Below are 27709 nucleotides of genomic sequence, written 5' to 3' on the forward strand. Positions count from 1 at the left end.
ACCTGTGACCCACCAGTTGGGAATCACTGTCCTAGTTGTTAAAGAGCACTGAACCCTTCATGTTGTTTATTGATCTGTGTGACTGTATGACAACACCATGTAATGCCTTCACTCCAGTGTTTGTAGATATATTTATTCATCTTCAAGGTGCTTTTTACCCAAATAATGTAGAAAGACCTCTACGGGCTGTTTGCAATATCACTGTGAACACTGTTGTATTGTGTGTGTACTCCTCCTTGTTCAGGAAAAATCATGTTTTTCTGGGATAAGTCATTTATAAATTTGTGAAACTTGCGTGTGACTTTATCTATTGTCATTTTTCCAAATTTGACTAGAATGTTTTTTTTTAGTAATCCCAAAATGAAACTGTTAAACCTTCAAACTATCACTGTCACTCCCTGGAGTTATTAAACATTTTCTACTGACTTTGACTCTACTGACTGTTTTAATGAAGTGATGAATGCACACATGAACAGCAGGTGGAGCAACATGGAGAATGAGGTGTCACATAAAGCACAAACTAGTTATTGTTGGAAGACTTTTATTTCAAAGTTTAGTTATAAAAATGCTGTTCCAGGCTTCTCTGTAGGAAGAACGATGCTTTTTAAAATGCTGAGTTGACTTTTGTGCCATGATTACATCAGCACACCAGGATGTAATCAAGCATCCGCTTTATACCCATTACAAGCAGTTCTGAATGAACATGAGAGAACTGTTGAAATTAAAATAACTGGGAAAAAAATATTAAAGCAACAAATTCATTTCTGCTTATTTTGCCTGTGAGCCCAGACGACAAACCTCAGTTCCCTGAGTTAGTAACAAAGAATATCCCAATGGAGGTGACCGCTATAAAACAAACAAAAAAAACACCCTTAAAAGAAATACTTCACCCCCTAAATGACTATTTGCATATCAATTACTCAACCTGTGTTACGTTGAATTCATAAAGAAAACTTTATCGTACATGCCTCCACAGTAAACAAAGAATCCAAAAAAAAAAAAATGAATGATGAATTGAAGTTAAAGGGTTGCAGTGTTTGACAACAACAAAACTATATCAATACATCTGTTTACAAACTCGTACACAACCTGTGCAGTATATTCCTAGTCTCATTTACCCAGTTGTATGCTCAGGACTTCCCAAACAGACAGCTCTTTCTGACAAAAGTAAAATGTATCTATGCTCTCTTCAAAGCCAGACTCCATTGACATAAACAGTAATTAAACCTCTCTGAACGTGGGTGCTGCTGCTCTACCACTGCCTCGAACAGTTTGTGATACTCGAAATTTCCACCTGACACTGACATCGTAATCACCATGATTGGCGTAATGAGATAAATACTTCTGAGGAATATGCAAGAAGTCATATCCCATAGTGAGACATCTCACTCATGCTACTCTGAGAACCGGGGTTACGCAAGTAACCTAAAGTTTTATGTCACTGAACACGGGAGTTGCTGGTCCACCACTGCCTTGATCAGTTAGTTTGTGTTATTGTGTGACTTAACTGTTTTACAGGGTTAGTTCAGATTCAGCACACAAAAACACAAACACACTAACTGATGGAGGCAGTGGTAGACCAGTAGCTCCTGTGTTCGTTGAGGTAAAATTACTGTTTTTGTCAATGGAGTCTGGTTCTGAAAGGAGCATATTTAAGTTTTACTTGGGTTCCCCATTGAAAAGAGCTGTCTGTTTGGGAAGTACTGAACATACAATGGGATAAATGAATATTGCATTATACTGCACAGGTTGTGTAAGGGTTTGTAAACAGATGTTCTGATGTTTCAGATAAAGTTTTCTTCACAAATTCAATGTAACACAGGTGAGTAATTGATATAGAAATGGTCATTTTGGGGTGGGGGGGGGGGGGGTGGGGGTGAAGTCCTCTTTCAAACTTCTATGGGATTTTTCTAAAGGGGTGCTATCTACTTCTTAAGAAATACATGAATCTATTATGCAAGCACTAGTGTTAGATCAAAGTATGATTTGGATTTCATTTGTGCAATCTACTACAGTAGCAAGGCAACCAATACAAAGATGTTTTAATCCTAGAAATTGTCATTTATTTTGAATTAAAGCTGCGCATGTGTTAGTGAGTCTGTTAAAGCTGCATTCAGGGTTCTGCTGCAGTTTGTTTTAGCAGAATTAAGCTTTGTTTGCTGATGCATCTAGATTGAAAACTCTCTGTTAAGGGGCTTATTTTTAACTCCCGTTAAAGTAAATTAATAGCATGCAAATCTAAGGCCTGTATGTGAGCATACAACCAAAGCTGTTAAAACTTAGAAAAATTCAGTTCAAATTGTATATTCTTATTTAGTTACAGTGCATTCAGGATTATAGGTATATACAATGTTATTTGTACAAAAAAATGCCAATGCCCATCCCTGGCTTCTTATAAACAAAGTGTACAGGTAGATACATCTTGCAGCAGCACAGAGGCTGAATCCAATATTGCTTTGTTTGTGACGCTTTGTCACGTTAAAGTGTCTCTCGTGAACAGAAGCAAGTTTCAGTGTCGTCCTCGGGTAGATGTGTCTCCAACAGCCACAGTCCTGTCCCCAGTGTGTGTGTGTCTATGAGTGTGTGTCCAGACCAGGATAGCTGCTCAGTGTCTCAGCACCATAAGTGTCCATATTGAGGTGTCCAGTGGACTTTGGGTCTGTCCATCAGATGGGAAGTCATTGAGAGCCTTTGTCAATCAACCAAGAAATATCTCCAGTCCTGTGAACCACAAAAAAAAAACTGCTATATGAGACACAGACACAAATACGTGTACATGATTATCCAGTCGATTGCTCCCTACACATGGTCCATATGAGTGAAATGGAAAGTAGAAAAGGCTCATATTTGTCCGTACTTGCCAAGCCGTGCTAACATCCTTCACATTTTGAGTTTGCATTATTAGAAATAAAAGACACAGGAGACATGAGGAACACTACAGTTAAATTAGACAGAAACAAAGACACAACAGGCAGAACTGTACACAGTAACAATAAAGTAATACAAGTACAGCAACATGATATCAGTGTGGTCACACTTTATGTCACAGGTCCTGTTTGCTAATAATACAGAAATTTAATAATGAAGAATTATAAAGCTGCAGATGTGAAGTGTTTTTGGGGAGGACTAGGGAAAATGAATTACTTATTTTTTTTCCTAGTGCAACCTTGAGTCTTCTAGTCAATGCAGAGTCAGCTGAACAAGAAATTAATTTTCACACAAACTTTATTTTAATCCTCCCTCCCGATTTATCAGCATCATATTAACAATAGTTTACAACACACTAAAACATACTATAATAGTTGTGAGCCAATATAAAGACATTTTTAAGTTTTTATTAATGCATTGGTTAACAAACACATTAATAAACACTTAATGAAACAGTTTACCCTGAAGTCAAAAATACATATTTCCCCTCTTACCTGTAGTGCTGTTCATCATTCTAGATTGTGTTGGTGTGAGTTGCGAAGTGTTGAAGATATTGGCCACAGAGATGTCTGCCTTCTCTTAAATATAATAGAACTAGATGGCACTGCTCAAAGTACCAAAAAATACACTGTTAAACTCAACAGCAATTTCTCTTTCCAGAAATCATGACCTGGTTACTTAAGACAATCCACACACCTTGCTGTGAGCAGCTCCACGTAGGAGCTATTTTCTTTCTACCAAACTACACCCTCCAAACCTATCAATGTACAGAAGGAGGCATGTCTACTTATGTATGAGAGGGTCATGCTCGTGACAGCACAAGATGTATGTCCTCCTTGGTTGAGCTGTAACCATAGACTATAAAAATAATTGACGTAGCCACCGTGACGTCACCCATTGGTTTGTGGACTGCTGTTTTGCACCTTGAGTTTGGCATTTTGGCCATCGCTATCTTAGATTTCTGGAGCCAGACATACAAATATATGCAAATTTTTGGATGAGAGGGCTCTAACATTAGCTAGCTCAGTGGTGCTAAGTGAGCCATTCAGATGCATGCTTCCTTCTGTGTAGTGATACTGTTGGCTGGTGTCGTTCAGTAGAAAGAAAATAGTTCCTACATGAAACTGTACAAAACAAAATATAAGGATTATCTTGAGTGACCAGGTCATTATTTCTGGAAAGAGACATTGCTGTTGAGTTTAACAATATATTTTTTGTTCCTTTGAGCACCACAAGCTAAGTGCCATCTAGTTCCATTATATCAGACAGAAGACAGACATCTCTACGGCTGATATATCTAGCACTCGGCAACTCACACCAAAACAATTTAGACTGATAAATAGAGCACAAATATGTATTTTTGGTTTTTGGGTGATCTGTGCCTTTAAAATGTTTTTAATATCGGTGTATGACAACATTTTAGTGTGTTATAAAGAATTTATTATGTGTTTATATATGCTTATAAATACTTGATGGGGTGGTTAATGTAAATTGTTACCAGCAACTATGCTCAACTATGTAACTATATAATTCCCTGGTTCTTTCATAAAAATGCAAATACATTTACATTTATCGTACCTAAAATACAGTTTCAGAACTTTGCTTATTCTATTGTGTACTATTTTACCAGTGATTAATACTACATGACAAAGATTTTTTCCCCCAGCAAATATCCACAGGAATCATTATAAAATTACGCAACATGTAAAATGAAGCGTCACTGTATTAATTAAGCAAAATAACAAGTGGTGTAGCTTGCAGCTTGAAGCCTGCAGCTTCAATAAGCCATAGTCTTATAATACTTTCCATGTGATTAAAGTCACAAGCTCCACAACTGTTTACTGTCAGAGTGATAACTTGTGTCATGTTTTTCTTCACAGTAAAACCTGAGAAACCTAACGAACATAACAGCTATTGTAACCAGGACCCGATTTAAGACTTGGAAGGAGACTTACTCCACATCTCGTTTCTTAATCGTCTTTCCGGACCCTAAGACCTCTGCCACTCGGGATACAATGGGATCATAGTTCATGCTGGCAACAGCAACCACCTCCTCACTCCTATAGATGGACCAGAGGAGGAAACAATTAGAAAATAGACGAGGAGTCACAACTGAAGACTTAAATAAGCTCATAAACACAAATTAGGACCAAATATTCGCCACCATTTTTGTTTATTTAAGACTGTTATTAAAATAAAACGTACCTGGTGTAAAACGCCACAAACCTCAGTTCATCCAGATCTCCTTGTATAATGACATCATCAAATCCATCACCATAACCTTCACAAAAATATATGCATATTTATCAACAGCAAAAAGAGAAACAGTTAAATTCAGCCTCTCAGTTTTATGTCTTTATTATTATTTTATCTTTACAGCTAGATGGCAGTGTGGTAACTACACTTGATGCAACTGTGTGTCAGCCTCTGATCTTCCTCTTACAGCATGTCCGCCTTATAATAACACTGTTGAAATTAGAGATAGATATCTACCTGCATAGCGTATGGTCTTCCCAAACATTGCTGACCAGAAGTAAGGCACAGTTTTGATCTCAGTGGCTCTGCCCATCATGCTGAGAGCTGCCACCCTTCCTGTCAGTAAGGCAGAAAACAACAGTGACACGCTGGTCTTCAAGCAAGTAAATCATCATCACAGTGAAGCAGAGATGGAGTCATGGTGACACACTCACCGTGTACATGAGCCATTTGCCAGTGAGGGATGTTCACCTTCTTGTTGTTGCGTGGTGGGAAAGGAAACACCACCACATCTCCTCCAGCAAAGACCCCGTCAGCATTTGTCTGCATCATCTGGGACAAAGTTTAGAGGAGTAAATTTGGGACAAAACAGTTTCACTCAGGCTGCAGGCTTTTGCAGAAATACCTTATTGACAGTGATGAAGCCCTTAGAGTCCATGTGGATGCCGCTCTGTTTCAGGAAGCCTGTTGCAGGAACACTTCCTGAGGCACATATGAGAAAACAGGTTAAATATGTATCTACAATAAATTATTAAAAGAGAGTCTCATTATCTGCTCTGATTAAAGGGACAGTTCACCCCAAAATAAAAAGTCTGTATTGTTCCCCACACATGTAGTGCTGTTTATCTAAATTGTTTAGGTGTAAGTTGCAGAAATCATGACCTACTTAGTCAAGATAATCCACAGTTTCATGTAGGAACTATTTTCTTTCTACCAAATTACACCTGCCAACTGTAACAGCTCGCAGAAGGAAGCATGTATCTACTCATGGACGACAGGCTCATGTTTTTTTGACAGTGGAAGATGTAAACATTAAGACCCTGATCACACAGAAAGCATTTTAGCAGCTGGGGGCAGCTTTTTGTAAGTGCTTTTAGTGAAAATGAAACTTTTTGCTCACGTTTTTTCTGTTGTGATGCACCTAATATTTCTGCGCTCTAGGTGCCTCAGGTTTTTGCCAGAGCAATGAATTCCTTGAGTTAAAAAACTCAAGGAATTCAGGCAGGCCTTCTGTTGTGGTCAAAACAACAAGTTTACAATTGGTAAACAATGGAGGAGAAACTGGTGGTAGCGGTTGCTGGATACCCAGAGCTTTACGGCCGATGATAGACAACAGGTTGTGAAACTGCCCCGAGTCATCCTAAAATATGCCTGGAGATGGCAATCATGGAGGCGAAGCTCCTGGTACAACTGGTGGTACTTCCCGTGGTCAACCATTTTTTTAGGGTCTCATGTATCCACACAGATTGTCATTTCCCTTTGCCCAACAAACTATTTGCTGACAGCCTCTCACCAGAGCTACAGCAAGTACCCTCTGCTTAGACATTTTAGGAACTAGATACTGATTACTGTGGTATAAAATTAAATTAAAATCACATTGATTACATGGGAAGGTGAGTGTAAGGACGTGGTGGGTTGGTTGCCTGGCAACAATAAAAAGATGTAAAAAGTTTTTTTTAACCATTGGCATTCAGTTAAAAAAGAAAAAGGCAGTGCGGTATGCTTTTTCAACCTGCAACGCTTTCTGTGAGATGGGGGCCTAATGACTTGATGTGATGATGTTACTGTAGCTAGCTCAGTGGAACTGCACAGTGATATGGTCTGAATGTGCAGTTCGGTAGAAAGAAAATTGTTCCTACATGAAACTGCTCACAACAAGGTCTGTGGATAATCTTTAGTAACACAGTCATGCTTTCTGTTAAGAGACATTGCTGCTGAATTTTTCAAATGTATTATTTGGTGGTTTGAGTACTACTAACTGAGTGCTATCTAGCTCCATTATATCAGAGAGAAGGCAGAGATCTCTACCACAGATATCTCCAACACTCTGAAACTCACGCCAAAACAATCTAGACCAATGAATAGCACTACAGCTAAGAGAAAAAAAATATATTTTTGATTTTGGGGTGAACTGCACCTCTAAAGGTCACTGCAGTTAACGAGGACAGATTCGAAGGAAGGTGCATTTTGCATCATCTTTGACATCACCTGCTCCGATGACACACACGTCTGCCCGCAGGACTTTCCCACTCTTCAGTACCACCTCTTTCAGCTGTGTAAACAGGGAAAACAAAAAGTCCAGGACATGTCATAAATGTGCACAGTGTTACAGTCTTGACATTTCTATTGAGGAGGTTACTCCCACAAACCTTTTCCCTGACCATCTCTGACTTTGAGTGACAGGGTCATACATACAGTAAACAATTTTCTGCCAAAGTTAGAGCTGCTAATTCTTAATTCTATTATTTGTAAAAGGGAATGATTTCAAACACAGCCTTAGAGAACTGAAGAGTCTGAATTAAAATCTATAAATAATTTATGGGATTTTTTTGCACTCACTCCAGATGAAGCAAACCTGTTGACTGTTAAACTCTTACTACTAGACACCATCTGTGTATTACAATTATCCTGTACAACCATCAATCATCACCATACAGTATCTATATAAGTGAAAGCTGCATTAAGTGTATTTAGATTTTATATCATTTTATTTTTATTTTATGTACTTTAGTCATATCTACGTATTTCCTTATTCATCACCCATTCACTTTTTCTCCTTTTATACTTGCTTGTGACTCTTTAGCTGCCGTAACATATAAATATCTCTTATCTTGTCTTACATTTATCATAAAATATCCCTTTTATCTTAAGTTTAGTTGCTCTTTTCCTAAATTATTTATTTAAAAAAGTCACATGTTTTATTTACACTGATTCTATATTGAAGTATAATTCACATATTTGTACATACTTCTTATATTTCTATTTAATTTCTATATATTGTTTTATATACTGTATTATAGCACAATGCACATGCAGTATTTTTACATAGTTCTTATTTTTCAGTTTTTTGTATTTTGCTTATATTTTTTCTGTGCTTATAAGAGCAACTGTAACAATCCCATTACATTTGGATATCAATTAAGTATTTCTGAGTCTGATCAATGTTTTAGAAAAACACTTTTACACCACATTTTCAGAGGCTTTAAAGTTGGCACACACCAAAGAGCTTTTTATTTTAGTTAATCGTCTCTTGTCTCTGCCCAACTCATCTTCATCATGGATTAAACAAGAGAGGGGTGTTCTGCTGAGCATCATGTCATGCTGTTTCTCTCACTTTCTGGATACCTGTCCATGATGGCCAATCATCTCTGACACCTCGTTCAGCATGTAGAACTTCACCCTGTTTACCTCGAACAGCTGCAGAACACAAAACACACCACAGACATTGTCACCATGTGGAAACAGCAAGAGTTGAATTTGCATGAGAAGATTTAAGCTGTCTCTCTTGTGGTTACTGTGGTATTGACCAGAAAAATGTGATTTGCATTTTAACTAAAGGGATTTTCCCCCTGTCCTCTAGAGAGTAATGATGGCTGTGTCCCTACCTTCATCATGGCTTTCCCTACTTTCTCCCCGAGAGCTGTTTTAAAGGGGACTGACTCGATCCCGATGACAGACACTGAGTGAGCCTTGTCTGTTAGAGCTGCAGCCACCTCCATACCTGCCAACACAACAAATGAACAGCATACAGTTAATATACAGTATGTAGTACTTAATGCAAAAATAAAATAGAAAAAAGAGAGAGAAACCTGAATTAATGAATCATATGTTATGGCTTTCAAAGTCACCAGAGCTTTTATTTATCAAAGTGAATTCTGAATGTAAGTGAAAGTAAGTACACTATTTGCAAAAGTTAAAGTTCCCCTCGAGACATGTTTTAAAGTATGGAAAAATATTCTATGATGACTCTGAGAGGGGGCTGGAAGCAGATCTACTGTTTCTCCCTAACTGAGAAATTGTGGATCTGGCCTCTGCACCACTCACCACCACCGCTTGCTGCTTAGACGAAGTGTGCAGATAGGTCTGACTGTGGGAGACTGGCGCAAGGTTGACCAGTGAAAGTGCTAATCAAGATGGCTAACCCAAGTGTTAGAGATTCAGCCGTATGTTTGAGCTTCAGTCAGACCCAGACTCAGATGAGGACTCTGTTGTACACCAAAGAATGGTTAAGTGTATTTAGCATCTTGTTGATGTTATTTGTCAGCTTGTTAGCTTTTAAGTGGCAGTGGCTGACACAGCGTTAGTGGTTGTGAAACATACAATATTATCTGCAACAGTGTTAAAATGTGTTCTCATTGGTCTTTAGTTTACACCTAAGACCTGCATATTCTACCATGTTTGCTGGTAAAACGTTCACTATGCTAATGCAAACTCTCTGTACTGCCTGACTGACAAGTCCACTCTGAGCTGGAGGATTTTAGGCTTCTTTGCTGGTGTCATAACAAAGTCTGTGTCCCTGTCGATATTAGTTGCCCACATCAGACAGTGACTGGCTTTCAGATTAGTGATGAATTCAGTCCAGTTTGCCTTGAGTACGTTTGATTCTCAGATTTTAGGGAAATGCACAGACATGATCTCATTCAGAAGAGGCATGTGAAAACGCCTTTCCAATGGCAAACTTTGCACGGATATAAGTCGCAACAATCAAATTCATACAATTTAGGAAACATAAACATAATAAAACCCATTTTTTAAGGAAGGGAGACTTTAAGAATGAAAGCTTTTTTATCTAATTTCAAATTAAATTAAATTTATGAGAGCTATTAAATTAAATTAAAGAGAGCTACAGAGGAAGTAGATCCTAAACAGCTGCAGTAAAGAAGCAGAGTTTTTTTTGTTTCCATTTCAGCCAGTTTCAGTTTACTGAGACCCAATCTGTATATAAATATATCATACTGAACTGTACACTAGACTGCTGTTAATTCCTCATGCTAATTGCCACTGAAAATGTTGGGTGTAAATGTGAATTATATATTGGTCCAGGTTTTTTTTAACACTAAGTAAAATGCAAGGAAGCAATGTAGCTGATGTTGGGTGAAACCTTTTCTCTGATTGGCTGTTTTGATTGGTGGGTAATACGGGTAGAACAAGAGATGTTCTCAGAAGTTACTTGTGTACTTTGCTGGAGGTTGGATCACTTGATAAATGTGTGTTATTTCTAATACTCAGAGAAGAGCTTTATTACCTTTAAGTTGCCTCTTTTCTGAAGTGTAAATTTGTAGGTTTGATAAATGTGAGCGCTGATCTCATGGTGATACTTTATTATACCTTAGTTTCTGGTGATTTTTCCCTTCATTTTTCACTTATCTTAATCAGCACAAATAAGAAAAATGTGCCTTCTTCTCACCAACGAATGATGTTCCCACAATCACAGCGTTCTTGTTGTTGGCTAGCCTCGCTATGCTGTTGGCGTCCTCGGGCGTCCTGAGGTGAAACACGTTCCTGACATCCTTGCCTTTGTAGATCATTGGTTTGGGTCTTTCAAGCAGCAAGTGGAAGCAATCAGATGTCAGTTTATCTGTAATTAAGAATCTCAGCTGCTTCATTATCATATGAAATAAAAGTTGTTTCCTTACTTGCTTCCTGTAGCAATAAAGAGTTTCCTGTACTCCATCCTCAAGCCGTCTTCAAAGGTCACAGATCGTGTTTTCACATCCACCGCCACAGCCTATGAGCACACACAAAAGTGTCATACAGGTTCATGTGTTGGATTTTTGTGGAAACTGCCAAACTGCCAATTAGATCTAGACCTAATTGATTCATTCATTGATCTGTGGTCACCAGCTCTCACCTCTTTCTCTGTGAGCAGCTCGATGTCATGATCCTGTAGGAACTCCATGGAGCGCAGTCTCAGCTGCTCTGCTGTGCTGTCTAAGGACTAAGGGTCAGCAAGTTAGTGCTGAGTACACCAACAAATAATTCAATTAAATTAAACAAAAATCCCTGAATCAAAAAGCAAACTTTCCAAAAGGTGGACAACTGTATGCAGCCAATTAATACTAATTCATTTCAAGCTTTTCCTGGCAATGGAAAGTCACATAATTTTTGAGTCAGTTATGTCTGTTTACTTTTTGCACAAGTCAAATTTCTTTACGTCTTTGTTGCTGTGAATTTGTAGCTGTTCCCCAAAGAGCTCCTGCTTCAGCACCTCTGCAGTCTGTTACATAACTTTCTTGGCAAAGTTCAGTTCTCTCTCAGTTTATGTGTTCAGGGACTGTGTACAAACCTTACTCAGTTTTGGCCTGTCATATGGAGGATGTCTGTCCATGGTGCACATGACGATGCGGTCGGTGAAACCCTCTTGCCTCAGTGTCTCTGCACACACCAAACCTGCTGGACCTGAGGATACATTCACCATATAAGAGGAAAATAAAGGGGGATGCTGCCAACAAGAGTCAGATGTAACTGAATTTTGTTATTCGAGGGGTAGAAACACACTGACCTGAGCCAATGATGAGAACATGGCTAAAGCCCGTGCTGGAGTTAATGACTGCTGAGCATCGGGCCATCGGCTTTGACCTTTTCTGTGACTGAAGAGCCTGGAGATGTTATTTAAAAGAGGCATCTCAGATCAATGAGGTGCTCGTTTATGTTCCTGCATAAATTCTTCACATTCTTTCTCTTGTTACCTGCTTGTTTGCACGAATGATCACCTTGTCCTTTTCAACTCTGACCTGAAGCAAACAGACATGAGCGATGTGTACACTTTTTGATGGTGCTTAGAGACATGATAAGGCAGGGAATGTGTTAAGAGACAGCACCAGCGGGGAAGGTCACCTGGAAGGTAGGCAGGCTGTCCAGCCCAGGGAAATCCTCCAGGTCTCCTGTTGCAATGTTGAAGCACGCACCGTGCCACGGACAGCGCACGTGTCCTTTTGACAACACACCTGGAAGAACAAAAAATGTCAAGGATATGATAACATATTTTATTACAAATGTTAAAATCATAACACACATTACTCACCTTTGACCAGTGGTGCTCCATAGTGTGGACACTTGTGAGCCATGGCGGAGAACTCCCCATGTTCTTTGATCAACAAAGCTCTGCCACTTCCCAAGTCCACCTCTCGCATCCTGTCACACACATAAAAACAAATATGTGTGTGTGCATTCATAACTGTTTAATGATTAAATCCTTCCAACTTCCAAGGAAACATACCAAGGCCATCCTGACAGTTGAAAAACAACCTGGGAGAAAGGTTTTACAGAGCAAGGACGCATTACGACTACAACAGTTACAGGTACAGTTTACCTACATCTATCTAAGCAATGCTCTGGTAGCCACAGTGAGCCAAATACAGTAAAGGAACAGTTCACACAAAGACATTGACTAATTCCAGGTCTGAAGGAGATGTCATATGTGGAGAGGTTGAGAAAATGACATTTACCAACTCCAGTATACAGAAGACACAGAGGAGGATCTATATTTAGAATACTTTCACTGCTTTCCCTGCCATTAGACAGCCTTCATCAATAAGGAACTGAAGCTGTTATCTCAAAGCCACCAGACTCCACTGACAAAAACTGCATTTCAACCTTGCAGAACACTGCTGGTCTACTGCTGCACTGATCTGTTAGTGTTTAAGGTAAAACGGAGAAAATATTCCAAATATAGCATGCACTCACACTTATATTGATTTTTTTTTAGGTGGCTAAAATATGTTTTGCTGCAGCAGCTGTGCACAGCAGTACATTGCTCAGCTATGGTGGTGAAAGATGCTAGCAAATCAACACAGTACATAAACAAGCACAGCAGAAACATCAGATAGGTTGGCCTATCGTGTTTACTATATATCTTCAAATGTCAACTAAGCAACTAAACAACTAAGGGAGACAAGTTTTTGATTTTTCATCTCTCCATAATTAAAATCAATTACCTTGTGTCTACCCGAAATGTCTGCTGTAAGCCTGATGTGATGGTGATCTGGTTAAAATTTGATATTACAATTGAGCCTGTCATCCACTTTTGGAAAAATTGATATGATTTAAGAATAATACTCCTTAAAATCATTCCCACTGAAGTGTTTCTTTGAAAAAATAAAGAAAACACTTTGCACTTTGAGCAGTAAAGGCATAGGACAAGCTTCAAGAGGATGTAGTGAGGGCTCCTTTAGTTAGATCTTTCAAAAATAGACAGATAAATTAACAGATAAATGTTGGTCAACATGGGATAACTTGTATTTTTTAAAGCTGTTTCGTGATTATTATGTCAGGGGTGTCAAACATACGGCCCGTGGGCCAGAACCGGCCCGCAAAATTATATTGTCATTATAATAACAGCTTATTTACCTCCACATACAGTGCATGTCATGAGTGTGTTTGTGTACTGAGCAAAAAAAAGTTGTATTTTTCATTTTCTTACTGTCCGTTTTCCAGATCTTTAACGTGACAGACGGAGGCCTCCACATAGTCCCGTGGTTTGTGGTAGAGTGGCAGCGGGGTGGAGTCGTCATCAGAGCCGTGTCCCAGAGCCCCATTCGGTCTGCAGTCAGCAAAGGGACTTGCTTTGCCATTAGGTGACAGCCCGTCCACCTCTTTTTCTTTTTCCAGGAGAGAGAGTTCCACTTTAACTTCAACTGCACAACACAGACACGTCTCACTTAGAAAATGACTGAAGATGCATGACTGAACACGAGCAGAGCGATCACAGTGACTGCAGTAAAATGATGCTGTTAGACAGTTATTTAAGTCATATTGGCAGATTAATCATGCTACCAATAATCAGTGGATTGTGCTATTATTCCTGCATGCCTGTCCATTGTTATTTTATTACTACCCTTCACCATTTCTTTGGAAGAGTAATTTGACTTTCAGCAAGGAGAGACGTCTACAGCTTTGGGACAAATTGAGTCTGACATCTCAACAAGTGAAACAAATGAAAGCAGGAAGCAGGTGAAGGGAGACGTGTGTGAGGGCGACCCTGACTTCTTTTTCTTCTCCTTTCTACCTTTAGTGAGTAGCATTTTTACAGTTTCAAGATTCAATATAAATTACAACACACTTTGTCTTCTAAACAGCAGGAAATGAGTCATGCACAAGAATGGTCTCATGCAGAGCAGTGCCAACCACACTTAAAAACTGTTGCTATTCATACCAGAGTTACCAGTGGTATGGCGTGGAAAGTCTACAAAAAATGAGACAGGTAGCTCAACAATTTGCTACTAAATTTAAAGTGGAAACAGACACTCCTTTTCTTTTGCCCGGTAGGGTTTCCACAGTTATTTTGGTTGTTTCACCATCCACCATTTCTGCGACTGGGGATAGTAACTGCAAAGAACTTCTACTGATACTCTTTGGCAACTGGGATAGCTGCTGATAGCTATCACAGAAAACAAAAGCACTATCCTCTTCCTGTTTTGGTTACACAATGGTTGATGCACTTCATTTGTGCCATAAAGCGAGCCTTCATTTTCCTGGGAGATTGTATAGAGTGGAGGACAGAGTTGGACAGTGAAAACAAGGTTTGTGGGGAACCAGACTAAACACCAATGGTCTCATTATTTTTTAGATATTACATTCTGCAATCAACAATGAAATCATAATAATAAGTTAAAGGGATAGTTTGCTGATTTTCAGCCAACTTTGTACCCTAAGAATGTGTGAAGTAGTTTTAAAACTTCCTGGCCATCTAGCCAGCACCCAAATCTCCCTGATCATGTCTCAGCTCAAATCTGTGTCATCTGGCAGACTTCCACCAGCTCTAGGGCTCTTACTTGAACAACAGATTGTACATTTTCGTATGCCCACAACAACAGACATAAAGAGTAAAGAAGAGGAAACAGAGGGAGACCCACCTCTCTCCCTCTCTAAAACTCTACATTCAAACTCTAAAACTAAGCTGTGTTGATAAAATAACAAGACATTGTTACTGTGTTGCCTACCATAAAACTTCAATTACTAGCCCGCGCTTTTATTTGCTTAAATCACTGAACTCAATAGGCCTATATTTGGGACGGATGCCTATATGGGACACAAAATTGTTGCTCAGCAAAGATCAGGAAACACAGTCAAATTGTTTATTCAAATATATTTACAACTTGGATTAATTTTTATGAAACCCCCTTTTGATTCTTTTGATCTAAGGACCCTTACAGACTAAAGGAATATAAATAACTTACAGGGTAACTGAGGAATAGACACATAATTTAAGGGAAGCCAACAACCCGCTTTTCTACATCCGAAAAACCTTTATAAAGAAAATTAACTGCTTGGCAACCAGACCAGGTGTCTAATTGAGACAGACATTTATTTGTCAGAATGTGTAGCAACACCGGGCTAGTAAAAGGGACTGGGCGTTTAATTGGGACTAGGCTTGTCTAAAATAAACTGTAAAACTAGATTGTTTGTTACCAGCCGGCTGCCATATTGTTTTCTGTGTCAAAACAGACAAGCTCAATTTAAGTAACCCAACAGTAGGAGCATTTACTGGTCCAGTGTGGCGCAGTGCATTCTGGTAGTTGTAGGTTTTCTATCTCTGGTGCAAAAGTGAATGCCACTGCACTTTTTCTCCTGTTTTCTCTGTAGCAACAATTTCAAAAGTATTTGTGTCTTTCTGCCACAAAGACAGCAAAGCTTTATGAAAAGACATCTCTCCAGCAGTAAAATGCATCTTTAGAGCAAAAAAACCCCAACTCTATTTCCACTCCAAAACAAATCACATTACTAACTCACCTCTCAGTCTGTCTATATCTACACTTAACATAATAAGGGTTAAAATATATATTTCTGACAGGAAATAAGAGGATTTCCACAGAGGAAACAGACAAACACACGCACACACAAAATACTGCAGTGTTTTGTTTTTGCTGCTTTAAGAAAAGAGACTATAACAGAGTGGAGTAAATTAATCAGGAGACATTAACTTTTCTTTCAGGACATCAGATGTGCTGCTGATGGATTTATATTACTGAACATTAAGAAATGGTTGTGTAACTCCTTTTTCACTGCAGCAGGCTTTATCTGTTCGGCTGGAAAAATGTGCTGATCATCCGGTTCTTACACAGTAATCTGGCTGGAATTTTCTCCTGCTGAGCAAGTCTTAATTAAAATCAATGGAAAATCATAATAGTGAACAGCAGAAAGAGAAAGCTTTCCACAGCTGAAGAGAATCTTTAGCTGTAATATCTGCTGCTAAACAGGACATCACCACACTGATGCTTCATTTGATCAGTGCTATAAAGTTATCTGGTGTGGAGTGTGTACCTAAATATTTTCTGTAATGCTTTTATTTGGATCTTTTCAGAGTTTTGATCTTTAACAAGGACATTTTATTTAGCACACAGAAGGTGTTCAGATCCTAATGTATGATTTCACAGTGTTCGTAACCTTTCTGTATTTCTTCACATTTTGATGCAAATGAGGACACCCGTGAGCCATGTTTACAAGCTCTCCCTCCCTCGTACATCCTGTCATGGTGCCAAATTACTCCCACTCACACTTAAAGGTATAACTCTATATTTACTGCGTTCAAGTGACCTTATCCTTTGTACCTTTATACACCTCTTTTTATTTATTTCAATTTTAGGTGTCAGAATAGGCTACTTTTATATTCTTTCTGGAAAATAAAAATATTACCTATTATTAGTCTAATTTTATCAATCTGATTATTTGATTTTAACCTTCAAGTAGCTTCAGCCTGGACTCTGGACTCTTTTGTTGCAGACATTTGAGGAACATTTTCAGCTGGGTAGTTAGTTCCATAGAAATCAAATGAGAGTAGATTGGACATTCCCATTCAAATCGGCGTGGTCAGGATGGTTATTTTTATGTGTATTGCTGCCACTGCATTCGTTGTAGGGGGCTAACCTCCATATAAACTTCCTTATTAACAAAACAAATTGCAGGAAGTCACAAACTCACTGAGGTGAGGTTTTACAGTAAAGACCGAATGAGCAGTGAAGTAGTGCGTTCTCAAATAAACAATCCATTACTTTAAAAATATTACCATAACAGATATTTCCCTGTTCCTTTTGATGCCATTAATTATATGTTTGTTGAGCCATTGTGTAACATTACTGTAGCTGCCTCTGAAGAACAAGTGAGAACCGCTGCTCAGTGGACAGCTGAGAGGCAGAGCGAGACCGCAGGGATAAACAGCATGCACATCTCATTTTTACATCTGACTCAGTGCATTAGGGTTTTATTTCGCCCAAACCAGCGCTGATGATTGTTGGAACAGTGAACTAACTAGATGGCTAACAAGAATGACTAAGATGGAGAGTGAGGTAATGGTGTGCTCGAGGACTGTTTTTATCATATGAAATTCAAGAAAAAACACAGGTGCTCTTGAAGAAAAGGGTCAGCGCATGGGGAGAAACTTTAGACACTCATGCGTATAGCAGGAACAAATGCACTTGAATGAAGTTAAAAAGCCTCTATTCAAAAAACACGGCTGCTTCCATTAAAATACCAACCGGTTGCTGTCTTCATCAGGGTGCAAAAGGTGGACAGGAGTCAAGCAAACATTTTATAAACTTGGCAGGGGGTGTCACCCAATCCTGACTGATAAGTGAATGCAGGTGGGTGACAGCAACAGATCACAATGAGAGGTGACACGCATCCACAAGTATTCAGAAAAAAATGACCTCTAAATAAGAAGGCTTTGGTGAGTTTTATTTTATTTCTGTTGAGTTGAAATGAAGCGTGTTTTATGATCAGTTAACAGGGCAATTAAGCTAACATTAGTCTTAGTTTTGTGGTTTGGTGTACATTTGTATTTTTCTGTTTATTAAGTAAATTGGGTATAAGAATAGGCCAAAACGGAGTTCTCAAACAACAGACTTTAGGGCCTCACTGACAAGTGTTGTCACCATAACAACTAACAACAATTGCTGTTTCGATTCTGTAGCCTACAGGTCAAATGACTACAGCAAGCAGCTCATTGTCCTCTCTATTTATTCTATTTCTATTATTGGTTCATTAACAAGCTTAACCAGTACTGAGCAGAGAATCTCTCTCTTCAGATACCTGTAGATGGTAACATGCATCATGACAACTGCTTTAGTTTGATACTCTAATGGCGAGGACACTCACACTAAACATATGTCACAGCTGAACCTTATGAGACTTAAAATATACCATAACACAGAGGTTAGACTTCATTAGCCACTAACTTGGATACCATTAAATTATCAGTGATCACAGTCATAAAGCACTGAGCTGCTGTGCCATGTCCTCTTTCACCCAAGTAATGATAAGTCAGACAAAAGAGAAATTATAAAACAAAAGAGATATCTTCTTTCATATATACATTCTGCTCCACTTTGGACATCTGTAACTCCCTGTAACTTTGTATTATCTGACCCTTTTGTATAGTTTTCATATGATTGGCAAAAAAAAATGGTTTAACATTTGTCAGTTTGGTTTAACAACCTCTAAGAATTGACACTGAGAATTCTCTCCGAACAAGGTGTGATTTATGTTTTATTTTCTCATCAGTGAAAACTGTCTACATTCTGCTGATGGCAGCTCCTTTAGAAATGATGGTATAGCATTGTTTTCTGTGAGGGTAAACCAAACAAGCTTTCACTGTCTCCTCAAAACTAACTTTGGCTGTGTACCCATTAAATAGGAAGACATAACCGTAGAGCTGTCTAAAACTTACTGTGTGAAAGATATTTTTATGTGATATTCCAGTTACATTTGATTTGTTATTGATTGTTAGTAGACAGTAAACAGGCTAAATGATTACAGTTTGCAGAGTCAGTTTAATCATTGCATACAGTTAACCATTGTCATCCCTTATCATTCTCACTCAGTGACACGTGATGCACTAAACAGATGATCTGATCTCTTTTGTGTCTCCAAACACCTGAGTGGGAACTACAGTGTGCTATTATCACCTGCACGACTGCAATAAAGCATGATAGCTCATATCTAAGCCATGTTAACACTGATATGGATAAACACACACACACACACACACACACACACACACACACACGTCATATTGTCATGTCATATTTTGATATTCTGCAAATCTTTTGACCAAAGATGCCACAGAGAGCATTAAAATTCCTCCCACACAAAACACTACAGTACAAACAAAGGAGCCTGGATATGAGATGACATGTATAACAGGATTTGGAGGCGGTAGGTAGCTTTAAAATGATTCAATCTGAACATACTGTCTCTAAATATATCTTTTTAAAAAATAAATAATTTACTGGTCTCTCCATGGAAACCGTACATTATTCAGGCATCTAATGCTAGATTTACTGACTTTCCTGTATTAACAATAAATAATTTCATTTGGCATCATAAACAAAATACATAAATCACTGTATTATACCAATACTTTCCTGAACCTCATTTCTAAAACTATTACATGCACCATCATGTTGTCAACCCTTTCATTAAGATACATTAATAGCCCAACTGTGTAACACTGAATTCCCAACATTCTCCATATTTCACATTAAAGCTGTAGCTGGTAACTTTTATATTTACTGAAGTCATTACTACATTCACACAGCACTAAATGAGAGAGATAATCTGTAAAAAAAAAAAAAAAAAAAAAAAAAAAACATTTCTCTGCCGCTGTATTGTCTTGTAGAGCCTCTAATGACATTACGATCAACCAATTAGAGCTGAGGAGCAGCTGTCACTGTCACTGCTCGTGAACTGCGGTCAAACTGTCAAACTAGGCTGAGCTGATTAATTATAAATGAAGATTCTGCTTTGACTATTTCTCGTCTCAGTTTTTCAGAAACATAAGCCAGTAGGCATTGCTTGGTACTTCAGTTGACTATTTCCAACAATGCAGCCGAGGTCACAAACTTTCTAATTTTACAGCTAAACTGTACACTAAAATATGTGCTCTGCACTGCGCTCATACAGCAGGTACTATTGATAATGCTGCCATGAACACGCCCCCAAGGAGGGCACCAGACTTTGAAGCCAATTTGACATAGCGGCCAAACTGCATAACTACAACTACAACTACAAAAGACTTTTTCCCATAGACTTACATTGGGAAAAAGAAATCTGTAAATTAGTGGATACATTTTTTAAACATCACAGTCCCCAAAAATGACCCGATTCACTATCGGGATTTGATCCATTTAGTCCAATAACGTTTCTAAGGTCTAGAAGAGCTGCACGATTGATCCCTTTCATTCCCATTCAAGTTAGCAGGGGGCTAAAGCTAAAGTAGCTGGTGGAGGTTAGCCACTCAGTTGGCAAAGTCTCCAGTGTGCTTGCTCTATGGGCCCAATGATGAGGAAGATCCAGGTAATTTTATACCAAAGTAGGTCGAACTGTTTCAGCTTGATGTGCTACTGAACTTTTGTCTAACTCTCAGGTGCCAGGCAAAGATACTGCCCACTCTGCCACATCCACACTCATGACCCATGAGCACAGTGTTGCACCGTTACAGAGGCGATTTTGCTGCCATTTCCATATCAGTAAGCGGAAATATCATTGCTAATATTGTATTCATTTATCATTTTGAAAGCAGGGTAGCAGCTACAGAGGTAGACAAAATAACATGAACATCTTACGATATTACACAATCCTGTTTGAAAACAGCCCAAAAAATCTACCATGGACGTGTTTCAACACCTTTTTCATTTTATTTCAAACTAAACTAACCTGTCCCTGACTGAGATGGGAAACATGCTGGTTACCTGGTTTGGGTTTGGAGAAGCATCCTCCCATGGTGGGCCCAGGATTGAGGGACACCCAGGGAGAGGGAGGGGGGAGAGGGAGGGGAGGTGCGGTCAGATCCTCGGGCTATGCTGCTTGGTCGGGAGGTAACGATAACACAGTACTGTGTGTATGAGAACCTGCAGGTCCAAGCTGGCCATCGCACACGTCAGCTTCTCCACATAATCTGCACGGAGAGAGGGAGCAACATTGTCAACAACACTCACACCAGACAGGTCTTAGTGTCTCTGGTGATATACTGATGATATCTGTGATATGCTGTTATTATGCAAAAGTTTTCTAAGGCTTTTCTGATATACTGTCTGCTTTCTGACTGCCCTTTGGAAAACTGCAATAGAGATGAACTGCTAGTGCCTACATTGGTATTTTTGCTTATTGTGATGTCATTTGTTTGAGTATCGTCAAATGCTTCATATTCCTAAAATCTGTACAAAGCCAAAAGGTTATGTAAGTCAATAAACCAGAAAAAATGATAAATGTAATAAAATTGTTTAATACATTTTAAAAAAGACAAAAAAACGGACATTTTTTCATTATATTTTACAAAACAGCCTAAACACGGGAACATATTCAATATATATGCACATTGTTATGAGTAGAACGCAAAAGCATTTTGATAGTTTTATCAATCGTTACATTTTGACATGGTTTTGCACCACATGTAACGCAACTTAATGACGTCATCGTGAGCATACAACATGATTACACAGAAGACAAAAGCCTTAGCTTTCTGCTACAAAAAGAATTAATCCTCTAGCTATTATGGTTTTTATTTTAGGTTGATACAGGGTAATGCATACAATGATCTCCTGCAGCCTGCATCACTGTGCATTGTCAATGCACTGTAATGTAAGGTAAGGTAACATAAGGTATTGACATGATAACAGAAGCCTTAGCTTTCTGCTGCAAAAGAATCAATGCTTGAGCTATTCTGGTTTTTATTCAATATTGATTTTAAATGGGTTCCTCCATTTTTTAAGCTCCAATTTTAACTTTTCACTTACAATTTTGTCTTTTAAATTGACAAAAAATTTGACCCCATTTCTATCCATACATTTTTATAGTCCTGGGGTTTCTGATCAGTCATAGCCACTGACTGTGTTTGTGTTAAGAGTCAGGATTAGACTGCCAGATTATTTTCTGTGTGTGTGTGTTTGTCTACATTACATGTTAGTGCTTGTAAAAAGGAAGCAATTGTGTTAATTAGGAACATTTCCACACACATTGTTACCTTTGTTCATGCATATTGCATGGGAAACCGTTAAATATTAACAGCACTCCGACACCTATTAACTTTCTCGTCACACTGCTCTTTAAAGGGAAGCAGGGGCCCCTTGAGTTTCAAAATCCCCCTTGTTTTGTTGCCACGTTGCCCTCACATTTCTGCCAGCTCTGGTATTTCACCCACACATACAGTAGTTAGTTACTCACAGAGCGCTGGCTACTATGAAGCTGAGAGGACCCGGGATGGCAGGTGTATGGCTCAACATGGTGCAATCCATCACCAAATTATCCTTTTGAGGTACAACCAAAAGGACTGCTTGATATTCTGAGCACATCTTAATGTCCTTGAACTTCAGAAAAAAAAAGTGTGCAGCGTTGAATGGAGCGCTGCTTAGAGAACGTTCCTGAGAACAAATGAGAAATGGAAAGATCTCTGACTGGACACAACTCTGCAGCTGAGATTGAGTTGTTGTGTCGAAACCATGTGTTTGTTTATAGTGGGTGAGAGTAGCTTTGCACAGTCACTCACGCTGTACTTAAGTTTACTTCTTGCCACTTTTGTACTTCTCCACCAAATTTTAAAGGAAAATATTGATTATTACACAACTACATTTATTTGCCAGCTTTAGTTACTTGACTTTGCAAATGAATACACTTTCACCACAATATCAAAAATGCCACTTCACAGTGGTCTATGTTTTTTCTTCTCTCTTGTCGTCAGTCATCTCATGACCCCTCACACTGATGTTGACCCCTTGGGAAAACTGGACTGAACTACCTGACTGTATCTAAATCTATCTCCACCCTAGCTGAGTAAAACTGATGCATCAGTATCAACAATCTAATGTTTTTTTCTGCAGAACAAATACTTACTCAGTATATTTTGCTGCTTATACTTCTGTTAATCTAATTAAAGGAATACTTCATGGCAAAATGGGCATTTGTGTATCTATTACTTAAGCATTTTGCACATGCATTTTTGCTGAAACCTTATCATTTAAAACACTTCCACATCAACGACGCACCTGCAAACAAAGAATATCACAGTGGAGGTGACCGCTATAAAAAAAAAAACTTTAATGTAACACTTCACTGCCTACACGACCATTTGTGTATTAAGTAACTTTGGAGGATTAGTTTGGATTCAGCACACTCAATCACACAATAACACAAACAAACTAACTGATTGAGGCAGTGGTAGACCAACAGCTTCCGTGTTCAGCAAGGTAAAATTACTGTTTTTATCAGTGGAGTCTGGCTTTGAAGAGAGCATAGATTAAGTTTTACTTCTCCTTAAGTTCTTTGTCTGAAAGGGATGTCTGTTTGGAAAGTACTGAGTATACGACTGGACATATGAGACATGGATTATACTGCACAAGCTGTTTGAGAGTTTGTAAACGGATGTTTTGATGCAGTTTTGCTGTTGATAAACTCAGACCCCCTTACTTCAATTTATCAAGAATTTCCTCCATTTTTGGGTTCTTTTTTTCACCATGAAGGCTTGTGAGAAATGGGGTGAGTAATCGATATGCAAATGGTCATTTGTGGGGATGAAATATTCTTTTTCCATTTTGAATCCAGATCTTTTAGTTTTGGTGCAGTATTTTCCATTGTTTTGTTTGTACATTTACACAAGTAAGGATCTTATCTCTAGAGACATAAGTCACTGAACAAGTTGTTGATGGAAGAAATGTAAAGTCAACAAATAAATCAAAGCTAATGATGATACTGGGCTCTGATCATGTCAGATCTGGCATCTCCCAGAAGAGTCTTTTTGGTCTGTACTCTAGATATACATCCAAATATCACTTTTTGATATTTTTGTGAGTACAAAGCCTTTGATGTTGTGTGTTTCACAAAAGACAGAGAGCACCATATATCACTTCCCAAAGAGAGAAGTCTTCAGTCTCACATGTTGCCACTTTAATTATTTGTCACCACTGAAAATTTGATGAATGACAAATTGGATCGCAAAGAGCTGCCATCCTGGAGTTCCAGCAAGCACCAAGATATTTTGTGCAAAACTAAAGTAGGTTAAGCAGATTTGGTCCTCACAACATATGACGCAGATCTCGCTCTCTCACTGTTGGGCCCGTCCCCAAGCAGTGCTAATAATCCTGCCTGCAAACAAGCTGTCAGTTTCACTCACTTTCCTACAAATGTAATACCTGTTACTGGAATGTTGGAAAGGAGAATTAGCAAAACACAGTTCCTGGTTGGTGGTGAAGAGGTCAATCTATAAACTGACTGTGACTCACAAACGCAGGCATGTGGAGCACCAAAGTCACATCAAAACTGGACTCAGCCTTCAGAAAAAAGCTTGCAGCTGAACTTTGCTAGGGTATACAGCAAATATCCCATATTCCTCCCACCAGTGTATGGTCAGGGCCGCCTAGTCCAAGACTAGGTCATGACCGCGACCAAAGTGTATCAAGACCGAGACATGAATACGGCCAAGGAAGGGTGAAGTCAAGTCAAGACCAAGACCAGACCAGTGTGAGTCCCACACTACATGACACACTTATGATAAAATGTACAACAAGATCCACATTCCCATAAAACACACACAGAAAACAAATGAAGATTCCTCTTCATTTTCCTCTGTATCGCCATACTGTATATATGTACATGTAAGCGTACCATGAGCAATGGCTTGATGAAAAAGGCATTGCAGAGGTGAATTCTATGTAAACAAAAATAAATGCACAAAGGAGCTGAAATCAACTTAATCATCTTTATTCAACGTTTCGTTTTTGCACAGGCAATTGATATCCTGTAATATCCCCACAGTTGGGATCTTGACTGGTCTTAAAAGAAATTCCCAAGTCCTCTATGTCTGAGAACGAGACAAGCTTGAGTAAAAATGCGGTCGACTCCGAGATAAAATCAAGACCTTCAAAAAGTGGTCTTGAGGCAAGTCTCAAGAAAAAGACAGAGCTCAACCAGCACAACACTAGGCTGTAGTTAACGATTAGGGCTCTCTGATCCTCAGCTGATAAAGGACAACAATTGACCTGCACTCTTAATATTTGACCACACCTCTTTGCCTCACTCACAGTTTGCACGTTTTCCTGGTTTGTGAAATACAAAGATAAGCCCGAGGAATCATTCCCTGATTGACCCTTAGTGGTTATCTATTCTGTTTACCACCAGCTTAAAGGAATACTTCACTCACAAAATTGGTCATGTCATGTTTCTTTGAATTGCTGAGGAAAACTTTTTTCTCACATGCCCTCACTGAAATCAGAGAATTGATTGATTGATTGATTGATTGATTGATTGATTGATTGATTGATTGATTGATTGGGGACCAAATTTAACAACAGAAAAATATGGAAACATCAGTTTACAAACTCTCACAGAACACATGCAGTATAATCAAAGTCTCATTTATCCTGTCGTAAACTCAATATTTCCTAACCACATGCATTTTCGCAAAAAAACCCTCAGCATTTGAGTCTGGATTTGAAGAGAGCAAGGTTAACTTACTCTTTCAGTTAAATAGTAAGGTTTCAAGTTCTTTAAATTTCAAGGTAACACGACTATGGCTGACTGACATGACTAATTGATTGGCAAACAATCATTTTGTGGGTCAAGTATTCCGTTAAGGAAGCATTCAGTGTAGGGGATAAGTGGGTTGTCACTCTTTGAAATGCAATCAGGATATTATTTCTGCACTTCTTATTTTGCTTGTTCACAATTGAATGGGACACAGTTGTTCCAGTACACATTTTTTAAGATAGATTTGTGCACCCTCATTGCCCTTGTCACCAGCATGTCCCCCCCAAAATGCCAAGGAGCTTTTGATTAATTTCTATTTACTCCATCACCTACGTGTCTTAACTATAAAAGAATAAAGAGTGGATTACAGATAACCACAATCCCCATTAAGAAGCTCTAGTACGTGGCACAATCACACATTGTGAGGAAGTTCATTTACACCATTCTTGACTGAGTTTCTACAAATGTTTGTAGTGTTCGTGATATTACCATGTTACAGGCAAGATCATGAGAACCGACAACAGCTTCTGAATGTTCTTAACAGCATCTAAAATGTGTGTATGAAAACCGAAAAGGATTGAAAATGATTTCTTAAGTCTGACCCTTGTTTAAACAGGCTACAGAGGTCATATAATTAAGCCTTTAATGGAATTCAAAAACAAACCTTTAATGTCTAGCACTGTATAACACATAGATGCCACGTGGCTTCAGAAAACAAAGATTATACCGTCATTCAGCATTGTTGCTGCTCTCAAAGGAGTTCACTAAAGAGAAAAAAATTGCATTACAAAAAGTTGACCTAAACTTTACATTTTCTTTGGTAAAGCTTGAGCTGGTTAAGAATGGCACCACTGACGTCCATCAGGTAATTTTGTTGCTGCTCTGAGTGATAACCTCTCCATGATGTCATGGAAAACTAGAAATGTGGTTTACAGAGGGGTGTACACCCCCACAGAGGAGCTGTGCTTTCCTTATAACAATTCTGCTATTGACCAGTTTCTCAGCATGCGCACACACAAACAAAAACACGCATGTCAAGTCAATAGAAACAAATCGAATGTGAGATGATGTGTGATGTTTCATTTTCTCCCAGTTATCTAAAGAGTCACTGATGTGCCAACTATAAAAACTAAAAACTAACTAAAAACGTAACAAGCCCTGTAGATGGTTTTATTTTAAATGTGTGTAACAAAACTCATCCATGAATTAAATTGTTCTGATAGTGTGATTTCAGTGTCATGTAGTGTACTATGGTACATGGTTCTCAAGGGAAGATCTGGAATAACTTCCATACAAGTAGCCTACTGTACACAGGCAAAATAACTCTGACTATACAGGGAGCATCACATAAATACATCATATTGGGAACTTATAAAAACAGAGCCACATTTCTCTAACTGTAAAAGAAAAAATTAAAGCTTACCAGTGTGCATGGAGCAGGTGCACTGAGATCCTGTCAAACTCCCTGGTGCTCAGCTTCCCCTGCAGAGCACGGTAGCATATTAGCACGAGTCTCCAAAAAATCCTGTCCCTCTCCGGGATTGGCTCTGTCCACTGGAGTATTCCCAGTCAATGCGTCCCTCCGTACCCTCCTCCACTCTTCTGCCTCTCGATGCAGCAGAGGCTCTAGTGAGTGTGTGAGTGTATGTGTGTGTGTGTGTGTGTGTGTGTATGTGTGTGTGTGTGTGTGTGTGTGTGTGTGTATGTGTGCTCTGCCCCTCACAGAGCCCCCCTCCAGCAGCAGACTGAACAGACCAGTCGTGGGAGTTGCTCTCTTTTCCTGGCCGAGCCTGCAAACGCAGTACGGAGGACCTTTGCCAGTTTCTCAGCTGTATGCAGTATTGATGGAGTTGCTGAGGGGATGCTAACACAGCATGAATTCTCACCGTTCCTTGCTCTCGTCCTCCTTTCGCCCCTCCTCTCTCTTTCCCAAACACATACACACACTCACACACACGCTCGCCCTCTCCTGCTTGCTTTTCTGTTCAGACCCTTTCAGCCTCGCCTTCAGATGTCAAAGACCTGACTTGCCAGTTAAGCCTGATCAAAGACTTGCTGCCCTCCCCACTGCACT

The 27709-nt window shown here is 39.0% G+C and overlaps 1 protein-coding gene across 3 annotated transcripts; it reads right to left on the reverse strand.

The window, feature by feature from the left end:
* Positions 1–535: 535 nt before the first annotated feature.
* Positions 536–27624, reverse strand: LOC125890923 (apoptosis-inducing factor 3). 3 transcript variants are annotated; one of them, XM_049579822.1, is made up of 20 exons: positions 27059–27624; positions 20871–21076; positions 13607–13784; positions 12209–12318; positions 12022–12131; positions 11874–11918; positions 11687–11783; positions 11471–11583; positions 11036–11122; positions 10821–10912; positions 10592–10722; positions 8790–8905; positions 8530–8601; positions 7393–7456; positions 5810–5886; positions 5619–5736; positions 5422–5520; positions 5134–5209; positions 4884–4988; positions 536–2721 (listed from the first exon to the last, which is right to left on the reverse strand). In XM_049579822.1, the coding sequence occupies exons 2-20, from the start codon at positions 20899–20901 to the stop codon at positions 2679–2681; spliced, it is 1764 nt and encodes a 587-aa protein (XP_049435779.1). In that variant the 5' UTR covers positions 20902–21076; positions 27059–27624; the 3' UTR covers positions 536–2678. The 3 variants fall into 3 exon arrangements, with proteins under 3 accessions (XP_049435779.1, XP_049435778.1, XP_049435777.1); XM_049579821.1 differs by having other exon boundaries at positions 5155–5209; positions 13607–13820; XM_049579820.1 differs by having other exon boundaries at positions 13607–13820.
* Between the last annotated feature and the right edge of the window lie 85 nt (positions 27625–27709).

This window comes from Epinephelus fuscoguttatus, linkage group LG6 (assembly GCF_011397635.1).
Source record: "Epinephelus fuscoguttatus linkage group LG6, E.fuscoguttatus.final_Chr_v1".
NCBI lineage: Eukaryota > Metazoa > Chordata > Actinopteri > Perciformes > Serranidae > Epinephelus > Epinephelus fuscoguttatus.

Bases quoted from the DNA above. Each gene is read 5' to 3' on its own strand.
- LOC125890923 (XM_049579820.1), bottom strand. From the start codon at position 20,901: ATGGGAGGATGCTTCTCCAAACCCAAACCAG. The intron at 5,887-7,392 runs GTGATGTCAAAG...TATGTGCCTCAG, and splicing joins CGTGTGTGTCATCGGAGCAG to GAAGTGTTCCTGCAACAGGC. The intron at 5,737-5,809 runs GTATTTCTGCAA...ACTTTGTCCCAG, and splicing joins GCTTCATCACTGTCAATAAG to ATGATGCAGACAAATGCTGA.